The following is a 19,865-nucleotide window of genomic DNA, read 5'->3' on the forward strand; positions in this document are numbered from 1 at the left end:
ATGAAATGATAGTCAACAAATAAAATTGTTGAATTTGAGACGGTAGCAATCCATATGAGTTTCAAGAGCGTCCAATGCATACCGGAAAAGTCTCTTTTTGGAGTGGATTTTGGGTTGGTGGCGTCATACTTTCAGCAGCGAGCTCTATATGTCGATGATTACCAACTTCTTTTGGTCTGAATAGGATGATATGAATACTAACGACAAGTGATTTCAATAGGACGGTGCTACGAGCTACACAGCTCATGCCACATTCGACATGGTCATCTCAAGTGGATATGATGGGAACTAGCTATCGAGATTGTGCGATTCGGGATCAAGACTTGTTCTTATCTGGTTTTCTCAAGTCGCAGGTCTATGTACTTAAGCCACAAACTATTGCGGCCATCAAAGCCAACATAACCCATGCTACCGGTCAAATTCAAGCTGATTTATGCGCCAGAGTATAGAAAATTGGACATATCGGATGCGCATCACCCAGCAAAGCCATGGCGGAGATTTTCACGATGTTACATTCCATATATCGGCTTCGCTGGTCTTTCATATCTCACACAGCGCTTTATGTAAATTTAAAGATAGGAAGTGCTTAATGAAATAATCTTTAGAATTCATTCATCATTAAAAATAATTAATAAATGGAATTAATTGTATAAATAATGGATTCTTAAAGGACTGAAGTCAATACAACAAATTAGTTCGTGCTGAATGGTTTAATGGAATTTTTAACAGGATGTATTTAATTTTCATAGAACAAACAATTTTAAAAATGTTCGGTTAAAATGTTTTCCATTGTTGTTAATTTCAAAGTATAAATTCTGATCCGTTACAGTAATGTGCCAAACTAACTAACCTCACATGCTGTTTTAAATGTAAGTCCTTACTGTAAGTGCTTACATGTAACTAGTTATGTTAGTGATGTCAAAGTAATGACTTATTTAACTTCCTGTTTATGGTTTGTGCTTGCTTCCATGTTAAAATAATGAATTTAATAATGATTAAGTATTTTAACCCATTATTTTGTAATGAAAGTTTTTGCTGGGATTTTTTAAAAATTAAAAATCATAGCCACATTTTATTGTGATTTTCTTGCTATCAAGGGTTTTTCTTTAGTTAAAGCCTCCTTTAAAGAATACACCAAATTTATGCAATATTCCTTCATTACCTTTGTAACACTATCCAGCTAAAGGGTTAAATTGTATTTCATTATAGTCCTGTTGCTCATATTCTAGCAATTTTTATGAATTCATAAAACTTTCCTCGTTTTTCCTAGACTGACAGTCCAGTACAACAGTACGTATGCTTTCCGTACACTTATTGAGCTAATAATTTCTAATTAATGAATATTTAGCACCTTTAATAATGTGTAAAAAATGTTTAAGTTAACAAACAATGTTTTTTTTATACTTACATAACAGTTTTTTCTATGGTTTACGGGTAAATGTAAGTGTTAGTGTTTTCACACTCATAATAAACCGGATATAAGCACACAATACATACGTATATAAGTATGTGTGATTATGAAATTACACACTTCCGTTTGTACTCAACATTATATGTATGAGGCTGTGGTGTGTGAAAGTAAAACTAATGGCTGAAATCTGATTTTTTTTATGAAATTTTTTGTCTTTTCATTGAATAAATATGTTTTAAAATATAGTTGTTGCTATAAATATGTTAATTACATGTTGTCCTTTAAACCAGTATGTCAAAATAAATCACATTACGATTGTGCTGATATTTCTAAATTTAAACAAAGTCATTATTTTAAATCATTGAGAAATTTGCAAATTTTGGAAAAAACAAGCACAAATACAAAGGACCAGATGTGACCTTTGACCTTTAAAATTACTGCGACTTTATAGACTTTATAACGATATGGTTGAATTCGTAGATCACTTATTATATATTCTATGACCACTTAGGACTGGTGAAATGACTGTCCCAAGGTGACACGCATATTTGACTAGCCATATCATTAGTAAAATAAGCAGTAATGACACACTTTCGCCAATCATGCGACCTCTACACGTCCCACGAACTACAAATATTATGCAATTTTGTTTAATAAATTTCGACGAAACTATAATAAAATTATTAAGCTCCTGATTCAGAAACACACCAAAAAACAATTTTAATTTTTTTTATTAAAATCACTCAGATTTCAAAATTGTTTTGAATCAGGCCCTTAAACCTCAAATCTTCTTTTTATTATTAATTTCAGATACTATATTTAAAAGTCTTATGCACTTAATGTATATTTCTTTAATTTACTTTTCAATTTAGCAAGTATTTAATGCTTAATTAAATTTCATAAACTTGGTTAGTTAACTTTATCAACAACACTTATTGCTAAAAGTACACAAAAAACTATACAAAGTTTTAAAAATGTTTAATCAAATTATGCAAATATACACGCAAAATCAAAGACAAAAATGCAGTTAGTTATTTTGAAGACAATTCATTAATTCAATTGCCCACACTTTGCTAAAAAACGTAAATATTTTTTCAAAATTATTTTTATTATTGTTTAAAAGTTTGTCAATAAAAACCTAACAGCAGAAGTGACAACAAGTTGTCAGTCATCACTTGTGTCATTCCCTTTTTTATAAGCATTTCTTGATTTATCATTTTTTATACACGAAAATCTGTGTATTTTTTTTAAACTCATAATTTTTCTTTTCATATGTTGCATAAATTATTTCATATTTACTTATTTAGTGGCTTTTATTTTGTTTACTATGTCATCTTTACCTACAATTTTACTCATCAAGTAGTAGTATTTGCTTTGCAAGTCTTTCATAAAATTATTTATTTGTCCACATTAATAGTTTGTAAGCCCTACCTTATGAAAACCCACTATATGGTAGTGCTTCCCAACATTTTTTTATACCAAGACCGACTTTAAATGTCCTCCCAATATCATACCAGCTTCATATCAATAGTAACAACAGCATTATCTGAAGAAAATTTGTATTATTTCTGCAATAAGAGAATCAGCATTAAAGCTCAATAGCACTTGCACCAAAAACTCTTTTCGTAAGCAAAAAGGATAATAAATTTAAACATTATTATAAACTGTGTACATTATTATTTTAATAATAGATCATAATGTATTGATTGATAAATATGTCAAATATATAAATTGATACAATAAATTGTAACTTAAAAATATCGAATTCTTTTGAAAGTCTATATCAGGAATGGAAAATAATATTCAAATAGAGCTTTTTCCAAGCTTAGAGTACGTCTTAAAACTGAACATTTTAGTTTATTTTCATATTAGCGTAGTTTTGTGCAAAATCATCTATAACAAGTAAGAGAGCTATATTCGGCTGTGCCGAATCTTAGATACCCTTCACCAAATTATACTTAAAAGTAATTTTTTTTTTAATATTTTTTTATTTTAAATTAATTTTTTTTTAAATTTTTTGTTTTCGAAATTGTTTTTTAATTTTTTTTTAAAAAGTTTTTTTTCAACTAATTTATGCCAAAAAAAATTCGGGTTAAAAAATATTTTTCCCAATTTTGACCCATTGTAGGTCCAACTTACTATAGCTTTATATACATCGTTGACTTTAAAATATCTATCATTAGATATTCATATCGAGGTTTTCCCGTTTTTTCTATATCTCAGCCATTTGTGGGCCGATTTTGTCGATTTTAAATAGCAGCCGAGCCGGAAGAATTCCCGACATATTGATGTATGAATTATTTATGTAAGTTATTTGGGGGCAACGGAAAGTTGATTTCAACATACAGACGGATAGACGGACATGGCTATATCGACTTCGCTATCTATAACGAACCAGAATATATATACTTTGTGAAAAATGTAGAAATTACAAACGGAATGACAAACTTATGGCGAAGGTTATAAAAATGATATTATACCGAATGTATTCTATAGAAAATACTGTTATACTGAAGATTTTCTATAGAAAATACTGTTATACAGAAGATATTCATATCAAATACTGTTCTACACAAAATATTATATTGCAAATACTGTTATACACAAGAATTACTGTAGAAAATACATATGATTTTATATAGAAAATACAGTTATACACAAGATATTCTATAGAAAATGCTGTTATACTGAAGATTTTCTATAGAAAAAACAGGTTTACTGAAGATTATCTACGAAAAATACTACAAGAATTCCTATAGAAAATACAGTTATACACAAGATTTAATATAGAAAATACTGTCATACAAATGATTTTCCATAGAAAATACTGTTATACTGAAGATTTCTTATAGAAAAATACAGGTTTACTGAAGATTATCTATGGAATATAATGTTAAAGACAATAATTCCTATTGAAAATACAGTTATACAGAAGGTTTTATATAAAAAATACTGTTGTACACAAGATTTAATATAGAATATACTGTTATACACAAGATATTCTATAGCAAATACTGTTATACACAGGATTTACCATAGAAAATACTGTAATACACAAGATTTTCAATAGAAAATACTGTTATAATCAAAACTGTTATACACAAAATTTAATATAGAAAATATACATACATAAGATTAGAATAGAATATAGAAAATACGGTTGTACACAAGATTTAATATTGAAAATACTGTTTGTTATACACAAGATATTCTATAGAAAATACTGCTAAAGAGTGATCCAAAAAACATATACCTGAAATAAGTTAAATAAAACTTAAACGGTTCAATATAAAAATTCTCAAAAATACGTTAATTTTTTCAAATATTGTAAAAACTCATTAAACATTAAAATATTGGCATATTAATTAATTTATTCACATTTTCCGGAAATCCTCCCATTAGCGATTTTATAGTTGTTTCCGTTACCTTTTTGGACGATGTGGTCACGCTTAAAATCGGATATGTCCTGGGATACCTTTACTGTGTTCCTTAATTATTTTTTTACAAGAGCCCAATACTTTTCCATAGGCCAAAGTTCTGGACAGTTGAGTGGATTTGCCTTCAGTGGAACTAAATTGACATTATTGTTTGGATACCACTCAAGGGCATTTTCTCCAAAGTGGCCTGATGCCAAATCAGGCCAGAAATATGAATAATGTCAACTCTGTACTGTTTTAAGAATGGTCGAAGTGCATGATGTCACAAATGATTGGCTTCTTTTGCCACAACTGCAAATCGCTTGCCCCACTAGAAACTTCTTGGAGAATTTTGTTGGTTTTTTGTACGGTATTATTCATGAACATTACGTCCAACAGCCACATACAAATCTCTACTCGGAAGTTATGAAAAGTCTGCCAGTACATAAGTTTCATCATACATCACAAAACAAGAGTATTTTTTTATAAAATTTTACCCTAATTTTTTCACTAGTTCTTTCTGAACTTTATACGATTTAAATCAGAGCATTTAACTTTACGAACTGCTTTTCTAATAGAAGGGTTCGGTGCTCTTCAAAAGATTTATTTTGCCTTACCAATATCTGTTAGATCTTTTTTTCCTGATCCAGGTTTTCTTTCAATGTTCAAGTCTTCCTTATACTCTTTTGAATTAGTGTGACGACGAACCTTCAAATATTTTGCATTTTTTTTAATTAATGATAAATCAATCGGTATAAACAGTAGCATTTTAAATAATCCTGTAGCATAAATGAAACATAATAAGATAAGATCTTAATCAATTTCTTTCCTTCCTTTTCACTTTCAGCAAATTCTACTTAATACTACATTGCCATGGGCCCCTTTTTAATACTTTTCTTGGGCCTTCAGCTTTGCCCCACCAACACCCTAAGTAAAGTCTTAAATGCTCCTCAATATGCTGGCAATTCAATAAACGATAAATTAAACGATTATTCTCTACTGCTGCCGCCTGCGGATTACTCTAATGAAAACGAAGAATTCCTAGATGATGAAGATAACATGGTTATAGCCGATCTACCCGATGATGATGATGTACCAGTGGTACAAAACGTTGATGATAAAACTGAGTTACAATTTCGCCAACCCATTGCAGCGGTAAATGTTGATTACTTGCGAAATGCTGTTTTATTGAAATTCCACAAAAACAATGCCAAATCAATGATGAAAATGAATACAATGGAGAATGAGAAAAAGAAATCGGTACAGGATAATTTTATACGTTTCGGCAAGAGATCGTATGAAGAATTTCCTTTGGTCAATAGTTTGGATGAGGGTTACGGTGACAAGAATCCTGGTATGCGTTTAGAGCGAAGTCATCAGACAGCTAGAGATGCACGTGGTGATAATTTTATGCGTTTTGGTCGATCGGTGAATACGAAAAATGATTTTATGCGTTTCGGCAGGGGTGCTAATGATTTTATGCGCTTTGGCCGCTCACCCTCATCTTCACAAGATTTCATGCGTTTTGGTCGTGCTGCTGGCACAGATAATTTCATGCGTTTCGGTCGACAAGCTAATCAAGATTTTATGAGATTTGGCCGTGCTCCTGGACAAGATTTTATGCGCTTCGGACGAACACCCAATCGTGATTTCATGAGATTCGGCCGTTCACCCAGCCAAGACTTTATGAGATTCGGTCGTTCACCCAGCCAAGACTTTATGAGATTTGGTCGCACACCCAGCCAGGATTTCATGAGATTTGGTCGAGCACCTGGTCAGGATTTTATGCGATTTGGTAGAGCATCTGGTCAGGATTTTATGCGATTCGGACGAGCATCTGGTCAGGATTTTATGCGATTCGGTCGTGCCGGCCAAGATGGTTTTATGCGTTTCGGCCGTACTCCTCAGCACGATTTCATGAGATTTGGACGCAACCCTCTCAAAATACCAGTGAATACAAATTTCATGCGCTACAGTAGACCTGATAACTTTATGCGTTTCGGACGTGCTCCTCCACAACCCTCGGACAATTTCATACGTTTTGGTAAGAGCATAGAAAAATCAATGGACAAAAACTCTTCACAACCACTGATGGGTAAAAATGAACTGAAACAAGCTGTCAAACTGATACACGAAGCCGATAAAAATGCCGATAATGAAAATCCTGTCGATAAAGCGATTAAAGTTCTATTCGACAAACACCAGCAGCAAGATCAAGACAATAAGGCTCATAGTGATGAACTGAATGGGGAAACATCTAATCAACATAACGACAGCAATGACCTGGACTCTGACTTGGACTACTTCTTGAAAATGTCAAAATAAATAAATGAACGGACTTTGAAAAAGATTTTGAATCTGTAAATACTGAAGACTTGAAACAAAAACTAAACTAAAAAACTTGTATATTATGTGTATGTAAAGTAATTATAAACAACAAAATTATTAAAATATGTAATAACAAAACACAATTAGTGCCACATCTATTAAAATATTTCTATATTAAGGTCACACAATGACAGTGAATTTTTTAACAGGGCTGGATATAAAATTCACAAAAACAACAAAAAAAAAATAAATTTCTTAGTAAAAATTTTAGATATTAAATGTATTTTTATGTTTAAAACAGTATTATGAAAACAAACCAAACAATTTTAAAGTAATAAAACTTTATAAAATTATGAAAATAAAATTTTAAAATGCAAAACAAAAGCATAAAGTGTTGTTTTATTTTACACTCAAGGAAAAATATTAAACAATGAAATAATTTGCTCATTGTCAATATCAAACATTTCGGATAAATAACCTTATTTCAATACTTGATACATTTTTGTAATGATAAACTTCAGAATGGTTGTCAAGAGAATAAATGATCAGGTTATGTTATGGCAAAATTGTTAGTGCTTTAGACAACTTTGGAACCTGATTTCAAAACAGTTTTAAATTCATTTTCCAACAAAAAAAAAAACAGCAAAACAATGGTTTTTCAATTAAAAATATTAATTAATTTAACGGCACTCCAAATAAGACATTTTAAATGCTTTTTTTACAGAATTTTCAAAATACAATCCATAGAGCGGAAACTAAAAAAAAATCTCAAACAAAAAAATTAAATTTGAGCTGAATTCACTGAAATCTTAATTCGGAATTAAACAAATTTCAGTTATTCATTTCATTAATCCAAAATCTAACTCTTTACATTCATTCAAAGGCTTTTATTTTAATAGATTTATTCTATCGTTAAATTAATTCATAATAGAATTCATACAACCTTTAAATTTTTGTTAATTCAAATCTAATACAAATTTAATTAAAATATATTTTTTTTTCAATCAGTTTTGTTTTTGTTTCGCTTTTTTAATCATTTACAAAATGAATTGAAACAAATTTTTAATAAATTTTTAAAGTTAGTATGTAATGGATTTGAATTAAAGAAAATTTCAATGATTCAATAGGAAATATAATTCTATAAATAAGGAATTCTTAAAGGAATGAAGTCAATACGTTTGCAGTACTAAAGAATTAAGATAACGAATTAATAATGGAATTTCTAAGAGAATGTATTAAATTATATTTTGAAAATTGTATTAAAAACAATTAAGAGAGCTATATTCGGCTGTGCTGAATCTTATATACGCTTCACCAAATTATACTTCAAAATACAAATTTTAAATATTTTTCGGTGAACAAAATAAATTTTTTTTATTTCATTTTTTGGAAAAACATTTTTTCGAATTGTTATTTTAATTTTTTAAATTTAAATTATTTTTTTTTAAATATAAAAAATTTTTTTTGGTTTTTTAATTTTTTTTTTGGTAAAAAAAAATTCGGTTTAAAAAATATTTTTTCCGATTTTGACCCATTGTAGGTCCAATATCTATCATCTTTGAAATATCTATCATTAGATATCCATATTGTCTATATTAATGACTTAGTAATCCAGATATAGGTAAAAAATCGAGGTTGTCCTGGTTTTCTCCTCATATCTCAGCTATTTGTGGACCGATTTTGCTGATTTTAAATAGGAAACTTCTCGAAAGCATGTCTGTCTGAATTATTGAAGATTTGGATCCCGAAGATATATGGGGTCTTCAGAAAATTGATTTTAACAGACAGACATGGCTTAATCGACTCCGCTATTTATAAGGATCCAGAATATATACATATACTTTATAGGGTCGGAAAATTATATTGTGGAAATTACAAACGAAATGACAAACTTATATATACCCTTCTCACGAATGTGAAGGCTATAATTAATAATATTGAATCTTTGATCTCTACCTTGTTAGAATTATCAATTAGAATGTATATTGGTTTATATCTGCTAAAAATAACGGATGACTATATGATTTGAGCGCCATCTGCTAGTGAGTAGATTTTGCTACACCAGTTACAACATTGCCATATTAAAGTTTTAATTAATTAAAGCAACAAGTGGCAATGCATTTTACTAAATAAACAGCTATTAAGTGACCTACCGTATGCATAGTATATATTCGGCTGTATTCAACCAGACTTTAAAGAAGAAAGTTTTGCTAGGTTTTTCCTTAATCAAATTGAAATTGCATATTGTTTTTATAATTGTTTGAATCAATAAATAGAGTGTTTTAGTTTTCTTTTAAATTAGAGGGGGATAAATTGGATTATTCTTTTATTCTTTAGCATCGCTCTGGCATCACTTATATTTTCTTTCACTCAGCTGATTTTGACATAACTATATAATGTTTGTTGTTGTTTTTGTTAAATTGCCACCACCTAGTTAATTCGCCTTGGTGCAACAAAAATCATAATAAAAGCGTGTTGGCAAACTCAACTAGTGGAGCATATTTGGAATCAGTTAAGAGGTAGTGGAAATTTAGTAATAAAAAATAATATTTTAAAGAAATATTAAGGAATTAATATAAAATATTAAGCTAAGTGAAAATAAAACCACACACACAGCTGCTGTAGGCATCGGTCTAAAGTTCAGTTTAATTGTGTTTTACTTTGTACGTCTTTTATGTTCACTATTCTTCACCCACCACTGGTTGTAGTAGTCGAGTGTGGAATTTTTTTGTATTTTATTTAAAATTAATTAAAAACAACAATAAATTTTATTAACAAAGTGTTTTGTTGTAATATCTTCATTACAGTTTGTGACACTACAAAAACAATAGAAAGTGAAACATTGAAGTTCTTATTGGAAATTGTTAGCAAAACATTAAAAGGATGTCGGCTTTGCTGAAATTAGCCAGAGGTAAGTGTTGTGAATTTTAATTAAATTTAGTATGATAAATTGTTGTTATTGTGTCTTTGTGTTTTATTACATAATTTTGATTTGTTCATAAAAACTGATAGCATTGCTGCTGTCTTTCTTTGCATTTAAACATTTATCGGCTAAAATTTTAATAAAATACTCGTATCTGTCTGTCCATCAAATTTATAAGTTATCATTCGATTAGGAAAAGTGATCTAGCTAGATCAGATGTTAGAGATTATTATTTATTTTAATAATAATAGTTTATGGCTTTAAATTCTATTTTTGTGTGTTTTTTGCTTAATAATGCTTATTGTTGTTATCGTTTTATTTATTAACTTTTTCAATTAGAGCATATTTCGCATATTGAATACCTACAATTTGACAGTCTGATAAGTCGCATCTTGGAATCGTTGCCGATGACAAGCAATTTATGATCCTTTGACATTTAAGTGTTTTATTGTATGATAATAAATAATACCTATTTAAGATTTACATATTTTTCTAGGATTTTTGTCATGATATCTGTTACTGTTTTAGTTTTTTTCTATCTTTTTTTTGAATTTGCAAAACGTACACGTAACTGTACTCTGCTTACCCTACACTTAGTTTATAGGGTATATTCATTCGCCATAGGTTTTGTAGCACATCATATTAATATGAATCCTTTGTATCTTAGATTATCTGAAAAGGAACACATTTACATTCTTAAACAACCAAAATTGCAAACATCGCCTAAAATAATAATCTATATCACTTAAAATGGTTGCATTTTTTTAAGTTTTTTCATATCAACATTTTTAAAATTTACATGACCTTTACACGAATCTTCTGATTGATTTTGCTACTATAGGTATGAAAGATATTCAAAATTCATACCTATAAAGTAGCATTATAAAAGTCACGTAATTCGAACCATATAAAAATGTAGATACCAATTACGAAATTTGTTTAAATCTTAAAAAAATTTATTTTAAAATGTACCTAGTCACAGTTTGACTTTTCTATTTATCTCAAATTTTGTTTTACATCACTTTCAGAAGTATTTTAGTTGTATTACCGGAAATTCAAATTCAATTCAAAAATTTCCAATTTAAAATTCCAAAATTTAGAAAATATTCCACTTATATTTCAGAACTTTCTATTTGTATATCAGAAACATAGGGAAGGGAAGGAGAGAGAAATTTCAATGAAAAAAATTAAACAAAATTACTCTCTTTTCACACATACGGGTGATACAATAATGAAATACATGGCAATACATTCTCATGAATTAGGTTTTTGACAACAGACTTAAGTTTTTTGTTTCACAGTTACCTATCTAGTTCTCATCTATGATCGGTAATTTCTAATAGTATTTCAGAAACTTTCATTAGTATGTATTTCGGAATTTTTCAATTGTTACAATTAAAAAATTCTGAAATACACTTGGAACATTCTGAGCTACCAATAGAAAATTATTGCTCTCTTTTGGTTTGGATGTTATACAATAATAAAATTATGTTTTGTTGATAGCCTCCTACCATTTCGCATTGATTTTTGATTATCGCTATTGTAGGTGTAATGTTGAATAATAACTTGACATGAAGAAAGTTTTCCGAACTATAACTATACATATCTGGTATTTTACATATAATTAATTACAATTCTAATATCATATCAATGGCAAATATGTTTATTTAGATTGTTCTTTTGTTTATTTATAATACATTTTTTTGATAATAAAAACGTAATTGTATCAGCATTTGTATTTTGTACTGTATGATAATTGTAATCAGTTTAAAAACGTCTGTGAATAATATTAGGAAAAAAAACTTTCACCACTTTATCATTAAATTTTTCATAATTGTTATTTACCAACACATTGATGAAACTAGTAGTTGAAAGATATACAAATTATAGCTTAAACTTAATATTAATATGAGTATCGTTCTCAAAGAAATATAAAACAATGACGCCGCCAACCCATAATCCACATGTAGTGAGCGTCCACTTGGATCTTATGTGGATGGGTATCGTCCCAAATTCTACTACATATTTTGTTTGATGACGTACCCATTCAACCAGAAATGGGTCTCATCGTAAAATGTGTGAATCGCGCGTAATGTTGCCCGAACAGAACACGTGGTGATTTGGCAAAATAAACTGAATAATGGACAGCCAATTCACAGCCGTTGTACACTGTCAAAATTCGGAAGTCCCTATTGGAAGACCCTTTAAAGAGTATGCCAAAAACATACTTGTATTTAGTTAAATAAAACTTAAACCGTTCTCAAAAATACATAGATTTTTTCAAATATTCTATGGAAAATTTTTAGAAAAAGGAAGATATAATTTTTTTTTTAATTAAAAAAAATTCAAAATAATTTTTTATAAAATTTTTTTTGGAAATTCTTTTAAATTTATATTTTTTTTAAATTTAAAAAAAATTTTCTTCAAAATATTTTTTGAAATTCTTTTAAACATTTTGTTAAAATTTTTTTTAAATTTATTAGTAAAAATAAATTTACGATGAAAAAAAAATTCGGTTTAAAATTTTTTTTCCCGATTTTGACCCATTGTAGGTCCGACTTATTTTGGCTTTATAGACGCTATTTCAAAGGTCTTTGAAATATCTATTATTGGATAACCATATTGGCTATATTGATGACTAATCAAAAATAGGCCAAAAATCGAGGTTGTCCTGGTTTTTTTCCTTATATGTCAGCTGGTGAAGGGAACTTTAAACCTTTATAAAAACCAAACTAAAGCGAATTTGGTAATTCTAGTGAATTTCAAATTCTGTTTGACCATGGAAAACATATATACCAAACATTATCGAATTCAGAAGTGTAAAAATTCATTTTTTTTATCGAAATTTTCCGTTTCGTCGCATTATAGTTCTAAGATAAATATTTCTAAGTTTAATATCAACTAAAATCATACAAAACTCTTTCATTTGATTTTCATCTTTCAAATTGCATGTGTTTAAAATGTAAAAATTCATTAAAATAGTGATTAATTTCATTAAAAAAATCAGAATTTGTGCCTATTCAAAAAAAAAGAACGCTATAAATTTAAGCCATTAACATTAATTCGCGCTCCAAGTTATTAATTATATAATGGTTTACTCATTTTAGTTAATAAACTCATAAGACCACTAGCCTCTCGTTACGTCTCTGATGCCGCTAAATATCCCAAAATAACCACACATTATACTGTTGTGCCCCGAGATAAAGACGAAAGATGGAAAGGTGATTTACATTTGTTTTAATAAATTAAAGTTTTCTATACTCATAACTACTATATTTTGAATCAAAAACAATTTGCAGAAGTCGATATGGAACGTTACGTAGATGAGGTAGATATTGTCATTGTTGGTGGTGGCCCTGCTGGCATGTCTGCCGCCATTAGAGCCAAACAATTGGCCGCTGAACAGGAAAAAGAAATTCGTGTTTGTGTTGTGGAAAAATCCGCTGAAGTTGGTGGTCATATTTTGTCTGGTGCTGTCATTGATCCCATTTCTTTGGATGAACTTATTCCCGATTGGAAAGAATTGGGTGCTCCTCTTAATACGCCCGTGTCTAAGGATACCTTTTCGTTGCTGACTCAAACTGGACGTATTCCTATACCCGTTTTCAAGGGATGGCCTATGGATAATCATGGTAACTATGTTGTACGTTTGGGCCATTTAGTCAAGTGGTTGGGCGAACAGGCTGAGGCTTTGGGTGTTGAAATCTATCCTGGTTGTGCTGCCTCTGAAGTACTTTTCCATGAAGATGGCAGTGTTAAGGGCATTGCTACGAATGATGTGGGTATTGCTAAGGATGGTTCACCCAAGGACACCTTTGCCCGTGGCATGGAATTGCATGCTAAGACTACCATTTTTGCTGAGGGTTGCCGTGGCCATTTGAGCAAGCAGATTATGAATCAATTTAATATGAATGAGGGCAGTTTGCCACAGACTTATGGCATTGGTTTAAAGGAAATTTGGGAAATTCAACCAGAGAAGCATCAGTAAGTGTTTGCTAATTGAAAAAAGTTTAAATTATACACAGGTACTTACAAATATAGCTATGTCTTTATAGACCCGGTTTGGTTGAACACACTATTGGTTGGCCCTTGGATAAGTTTACATATGGTGGTTCCTTTTTGTATCATTTAAACGAACCTACACCTACGATAGCTGTAGGTTTTGTTGTAGGTTTGGATTATCAAAATCCTTGGATTAGTCCCTTCCAAGAGTTCCAACGTTTCAAGACTCATCCCAAAGTAAGAGACACCTTTGAGGGAGCTACACGTATTGCCTATGGTGCTCGTGCCATTAACGAGGGTGGCCTACAGAGTTTGCCCAGTAAATTGACATTCCCTGGAGGTTGTTTGATAGGCTGCAGTGCTGGTTTCTTAAATGTGCCCAGAATTAAGGGTTCCCATTATGCCATGAAGAGTGGTAAGTAGTAAATATTTTGTACTTATGTATATAAATTTAATAACTAATGTCTGTTTAGGTATGTTGGCTGCCGAAAGTGCCTTTGAATCTATTATGGGAGAGGCTCAAGAGACTGCTGGTTTTACTCCCAAATCTTATCCAGACAAGTGAGTTTTAGATATCAGAATTTTTTTACAAAAAATATATTAAATTTGTTATCCCTTTTTAGAATCCAAAACTCTTTTATCTGGAAGGATTTGAACAGTGTACGTAATGTACGTCCCAGTTTCCATAATCCCTTGGGAATGTATGGTGGCCTTCTGTTAAGTGGTTTCTCCATTTTCATGGGTGGTCGTGAGCCTTGGACTCTTAAACATGGTCCACCCGATAATAAAACTCTTAAACCTGCCAATCAATGTCAACAAATTGTTTATCCCAAACCCGATAACAAAATCTCATTCGATTTGTTGTCTTCTGTAGCTTTAACCGGCACAAATCATGAAGGTGACCAACCTGCCCATTTAACCTTGAAAAATGATCGTGTGCCAGTTGATCACAATTTGGCTCTGTACGAGGGCCCCGAACAACGTTTCTGTCCCGCCGGTGTTTATGAATATGTACCCAACGAGGAGGGTGGCAATATGAAATTGCAAATCAATGCCCAAAATTGCATTCATTGCAAGACCTGTGATATTAAAGATCCTCAACAAAACATTAATTGGGTTGTACCCGAAGGTGGCGGCGGCCCAGCTTACAATGGCATGTAAATTGTAAATTTATGGAATCCATAACTATTAATATAATAGCTTTATAAAAGCTTTAAATTTTTTATATAAAGAAATTAACTGTTGCATTTCGATTTATCCTGAGATTTTTTTTTTGAAAATTATTGTTTGAAAAAAATGTTGTTACACACGATTTTTGTAAGTCCAAATGTTAATATTTAAATAAATGATTGAATTATGTATTTAGATTAAATTTCTTTTTTCATTGATTTATTAATAACGTAAAAGTACAAGTAATAGTGCTATATTCGGCAGTGCCGAATTTTACATACCCTTTACCAAATTATACTTTAAGATGAAAAAAAATTATTTTTACCATTTTAAATAATAAACAATTTGTTTCTTTTCCTCTGATTTTTTTCATTTAATACAATCATTATATTTTTATTGGTTTTAGTTTGTTTTTTTTTACTTCAAATCTTTTTTTTAATACATAAAACTTATAATTAAAATTGAATATCATTTCATTTCATAATTTTTTTTTTTAAATTCAGTGCTGTCAACAATTAAAATGTTTTCTTACATAAAATCTTAAATTTTTATTATCAATAATATTAAATTACTGTTTCTGTTTAAAAAACAACTATTAATTGTGCATATTATTAATGATTTTGTTTTTTCTTCATTATTATTAATTTTTTAAATATACTTTTAATTTAATCCCAACAAACATTTAAATATACTGTATGCATGTATTTAACACATAAAAACAATGAGAGAAATTTACAATTATTATCTTAGATAAACAAATACTTAATGAAAAATTACTGTCCTTTTTTATTATTATCAAATACATAATTACAAATATTTAAGGTGAAATATAAATGAACAATATAAAATAGTGAACATTTTAAGAATTATTATTTTTAAAGTCAATAAGTTGAGAGCGTACAAAATAAGTCTACTTGATTTGAGAACTTCTTAATTATACCCTTCACCATAAGTGGCAAGGGTATATATAAGTTTGTAATTTCTAAATTTTTATATTTGCGACCCCACAAAGTATATATATTCTGGATCGTTATAGATAGCGAAGTCGATATAGCCATGTCCGTCTGTCCATCTGTATTTCGAAATCAACTTTCCGTAGAAAATGGCCGATTTTGGACTATTTTTGCTCTATATCTGGATTACTAAGTCATTAATGTAGACAATATGGATATCTAATGATAGATATTTCAAAGTCCAACAATGTATATAAGGCTATAGTAATTTGGACCTAAAATGAGTCAAAAGCGGGAAAATTTTTTTCACTATAAATTAAAAAAAAAAATTGAAAAAAATTAAAAAAAAAAATTTTAAATTTTGAAAAAAAAAATTTTATTTTGTTTACCTAAAAATATTTAAAATTTGTATTTGCGTTTCAATTTCTTTCGGCTTCAATTCGTATGGCACCCAATTTCATTGGTTTTGGATGAATCCTGCAGCTTGCAAACGTTTTAAATTCCTGATTGAGGAACTCTCAATGATTTTGCAAGCTATTGTTGAGTTTGACAACAATCTTCAGGGAGTAATGCCTCCAATTCTTGGTCTTCAAACTTTTTGGCTGGCTTGGACGATCTTTGTTTTCCGTGTGAAAATCACCTCTTCTAAACCGCACAAACCATCATTCGCACTTTGAAATCGATGCTTTGTTGAGCAATCGGTGTGTTTCAGCGGGAGTTTTTTCCAAATTTAAGAAGTAAAGCATAACTTCCCCCATATGACGCTTTGTTGGTAGAAAATTCAAAGCAAAAAAAAAACTTTCTTGTTTACACTATAATGTTCAAGTGAGAATAAATGACAATCCCGCATTTTTAAGTCATAAACCCAATAGAAATTCAGAATTTAATTTTGAGAAAATACAAATTGAAAATGAAAAATCCAATTTAATATTGAGAAAATAGTAATTGTAATTTAGAAAGGCAAGTAAATATAGAGAAAAACAAATTGAAATTCATAAATTGAAATTAATATTGAGAAAATATATAATTGAAATTGAGAAAAAAATATCGGCCCTAATTGATATCGGCCCCAACGTGATATTTATGTGGAAAAACAAAATTTTAAAAAATTGTTTTTGTTTATATGCATGCGAGTTACAATTAATTTCAATTATTTCTTCTTGGAATATATCAAGTATTTCATCAATAAACTTAATAAAAGGATTTCGAAATAATTTAATAAATCAAGTCAAAGATTATAAATCAAAATTTAGTAATAAAAAACGATTGTTTGTCTAATTAAAATTGGAAAATAAAGAATACAATGTTCAAGCTTAATATTTTTCTGAGCTCCTCACGGAATGTAATGTTTATACGGAGCCCTAGAGGGCCATGGATCCCCATTTAAGAACCGATGCTCTATAGTAATACCGTATGAATAATAGACTAGAAAATATTAAATGGTTTTGAAATTTCTGGGGGTTAGGTTTACGCAACTTTATAGTTTAATTAAAATTCAGTTAAAAATTCTAAGTACATACAATTTTATATTGCAAATCACCTTAAATATGTTTTGTAACATAAAATATTTTTAAAATAAAAAAAAAAATAAATGATTTCTTTAAAATTTTTTACAAATGAATCTTAAACACTATGTAGTGATAACTCTTGAGTTTTTTAAATCTCTATTATGAATTGTGCAAAATGTGAAAATATTCCCTTTTTTTTATAATATTTTTTGTATGTAAATTTTTTTGTTTTAAAAATTTCTTAATAAATATTTTATTTATTTTGTATACATAGAATAATATATTTATTTATATGTATATTTATTATTATTTGTTTTTAATTTTTACAAATATTTTATGTTGTATATTTTAAATCTATCTATGAATTATTTAGTGTAGATTAGATTAAAATTTATTTAATTAGTTTTATATTTAATATTTAATTAATTATTTTAGATTTATTTTGTTTTAAATTAAAACACAGTTATTTTACTTGAATGTTTTTTCAAATATTCATGCTGGTCCCCGTGACCGATTTACGGCAAATCTTTTCTTTTTAAGATTAGACTTACTTCTTGTTATTAAAGGAAATTATAAGTTATTTTTTTTTTATTTTCATATTTACTTTTTTTGTTTTTGTTTTTTTTTATTAATTGATCAAACTTAAACACATTTATTATATATATTTTTAATATGGATATTTTTAACAAACATTTAACATTTATTATGAATATATATTTATTTTTTTTTTAATTTCTTAACATTTTTTTTAAATTTTCTTAATTTTTAACAATTTATTTATATATTTTGGGAGGATTTTGTTGTGTGGATTGGCAACATTCATTAATGTGTTTTTTTTATATATTTGGATCATGGCAACAATTGTTTTTTTTTTGTTTTAGCTTTATTGTTGTATGTCTATATTGAATAATTTTCGTTTGGCTCAAATAAAAGTTTTAATTGTATTAAACAAAATATTTGGTTATAAAATTTTATGCATTTCAGCTGTGTAGAATCTTATAAGCTCTTCACCAAAGTATACTTTAAGATAATGATAAAAAAATTTGGTGAACATTTTTTTTTTAAATTTAAATAATTTGAATACCCTTCACCATGAGTTTATCATTCCGTTTGTAATTTCTACATTTTTCATTCGCGACCCCACAAAGTAAATATATTCGGTATCATTATAGATAGCGAAGTCGATATAGCCATGTCCGTCTGTCCGTCTGTATGTTGAAATCAATTTTCCGTAGCCCCCAAATAACTTACATACATGATTCATACATCAATATATCGGGAATTCTTCCGACAAAAAAAATCGGCCCACAAATGGCGATATAAGGAAAAACCGGGGCGACCTCGGTTTTTGATCTATATGGTTATCTAATGATAGATATTTCAAAGTGCATTGCAACGATGTATCTTTTTTTTTGGACCTACAATGCGTCAAAATCGGGAAAAATATTTTTAAAATGGAATTTTTTTTCATTAAACAAATTTTTTTTAAAAAATAAAAAAAATTGGAAAAACTTTTTTAAAAAAATTTTTTTAAAAAAAATGGAAAAAAAGTTTTTAAAAAAAATTAAAAAACAATTTCGAAAAAAAAATTGAAAAAAAATTTTGTTTACCTAAAAAATTTAGTTTAAAATATAATTTGGTGAAGGGTATATAAGATTCGGCACAGCCGAATGTTGCTCTCTACTTGATTTTAAATTGGATTGAAAAAATATTTATGTGAAAAAAATGTTTGGTCAAAAAGATTTTTGGTGAACAAAAATGTTATATACGTCGTTGGAAAGTTCTTTGAAATGCCTATCATTAGATATCAATATTTATTAAAGGTAGGGTCACACATGGCAAAAAGACGTAACCACTAAATAATATATATTTTAATCAGAGACCGAAAATAACATTTAAAAATAATTTTTTGTGATATATCACTGAGAGAGTGATTTATTCGAGAACATTTTAGGTTTGGCTCAACCCCAACAGAAAAGAAACAAACACAAATAATCTGGATGAGTGATTTATAATTTATTTTTTTCGTAAAGGTCAGCAGCTTGTGACTTTTATTTGCGAACATGAAAAATAAATTGCAAAAATGCATTTGATGCAAATCAACGCTTAAATATATAAAATTTATCAAATAACTACTTACTCAGACTTCATTAC

The 19,865-nt window shown here is 28.9% G+C and overlaps 2 protein-coding genes across 2 annotated transcripts; both read left to right on the forward strand.

The window, feature by feature from the left end:
* The first annotated feature begins 5,700 nt into the window (after nucleotides 1-5,700).
* On the forward strand, nucleotides 5,701-7,153 carry FMRFa (FMRFamide). Its single transcript, XM_065512983.1, has one exon. It carries the CDS (start codon nucleotides 5,701-5,703, stop codon nucleotides 7,150-7,152), a length of 1,452 nt encoding a protein of 483 aa, XP_065369055.1. The 3' UTR covers nucleotide 7,153.
* Nucleotides 7,154-9,616: 2,463 nt separating this feature from the next.
* Etf-QO (electron transfer flavoprotein-ubiquinone oxidoreductase) lies at nucleotides 9,617-15,452 on the forward strand. Its single transcript, XM_065511420.1, has 7 exons — nucleotides 9,617-9,674; nucleotides 9,963-10,066; nucleotides 13,186-13,299; nucleotides 13,378-14,062; nucleotides 14,134-14,495; nucleotides 14,554-14,641; nucleotides 14,704-15,452. The coding sequence occupies exons 2-7, from the start codon at nucleotides 10,039-10,041 to the stop codon at nucleotides 15,239-15,241; spliced, it is 1,815 nt and encodes a 604-aa protein (XP_065367492.1). The 5' UTR covers nucleotides 9,617-9,674; nucleotides 9,963-10,038; the 3' UTR covers nucleotides 15,242-15,452.
* The last annotated feature ends 4,413 nt before the right edge of the window (nucleotides 15,453-19,865 follow it).

Source organism: Calliphora vicina, chromosome 5 (assembly GCF_958450345.1).
Source record: "Calliphora vicina chromosome 5, idCalVici1.1, whole genome shotgun sequence".
NCBI classification, from domain to species: Eukaryota; Metazoa; Arthropoda; class Insecta; order Diptera; family Calliphoridae; genus Calliphora; species Calliphora vicina.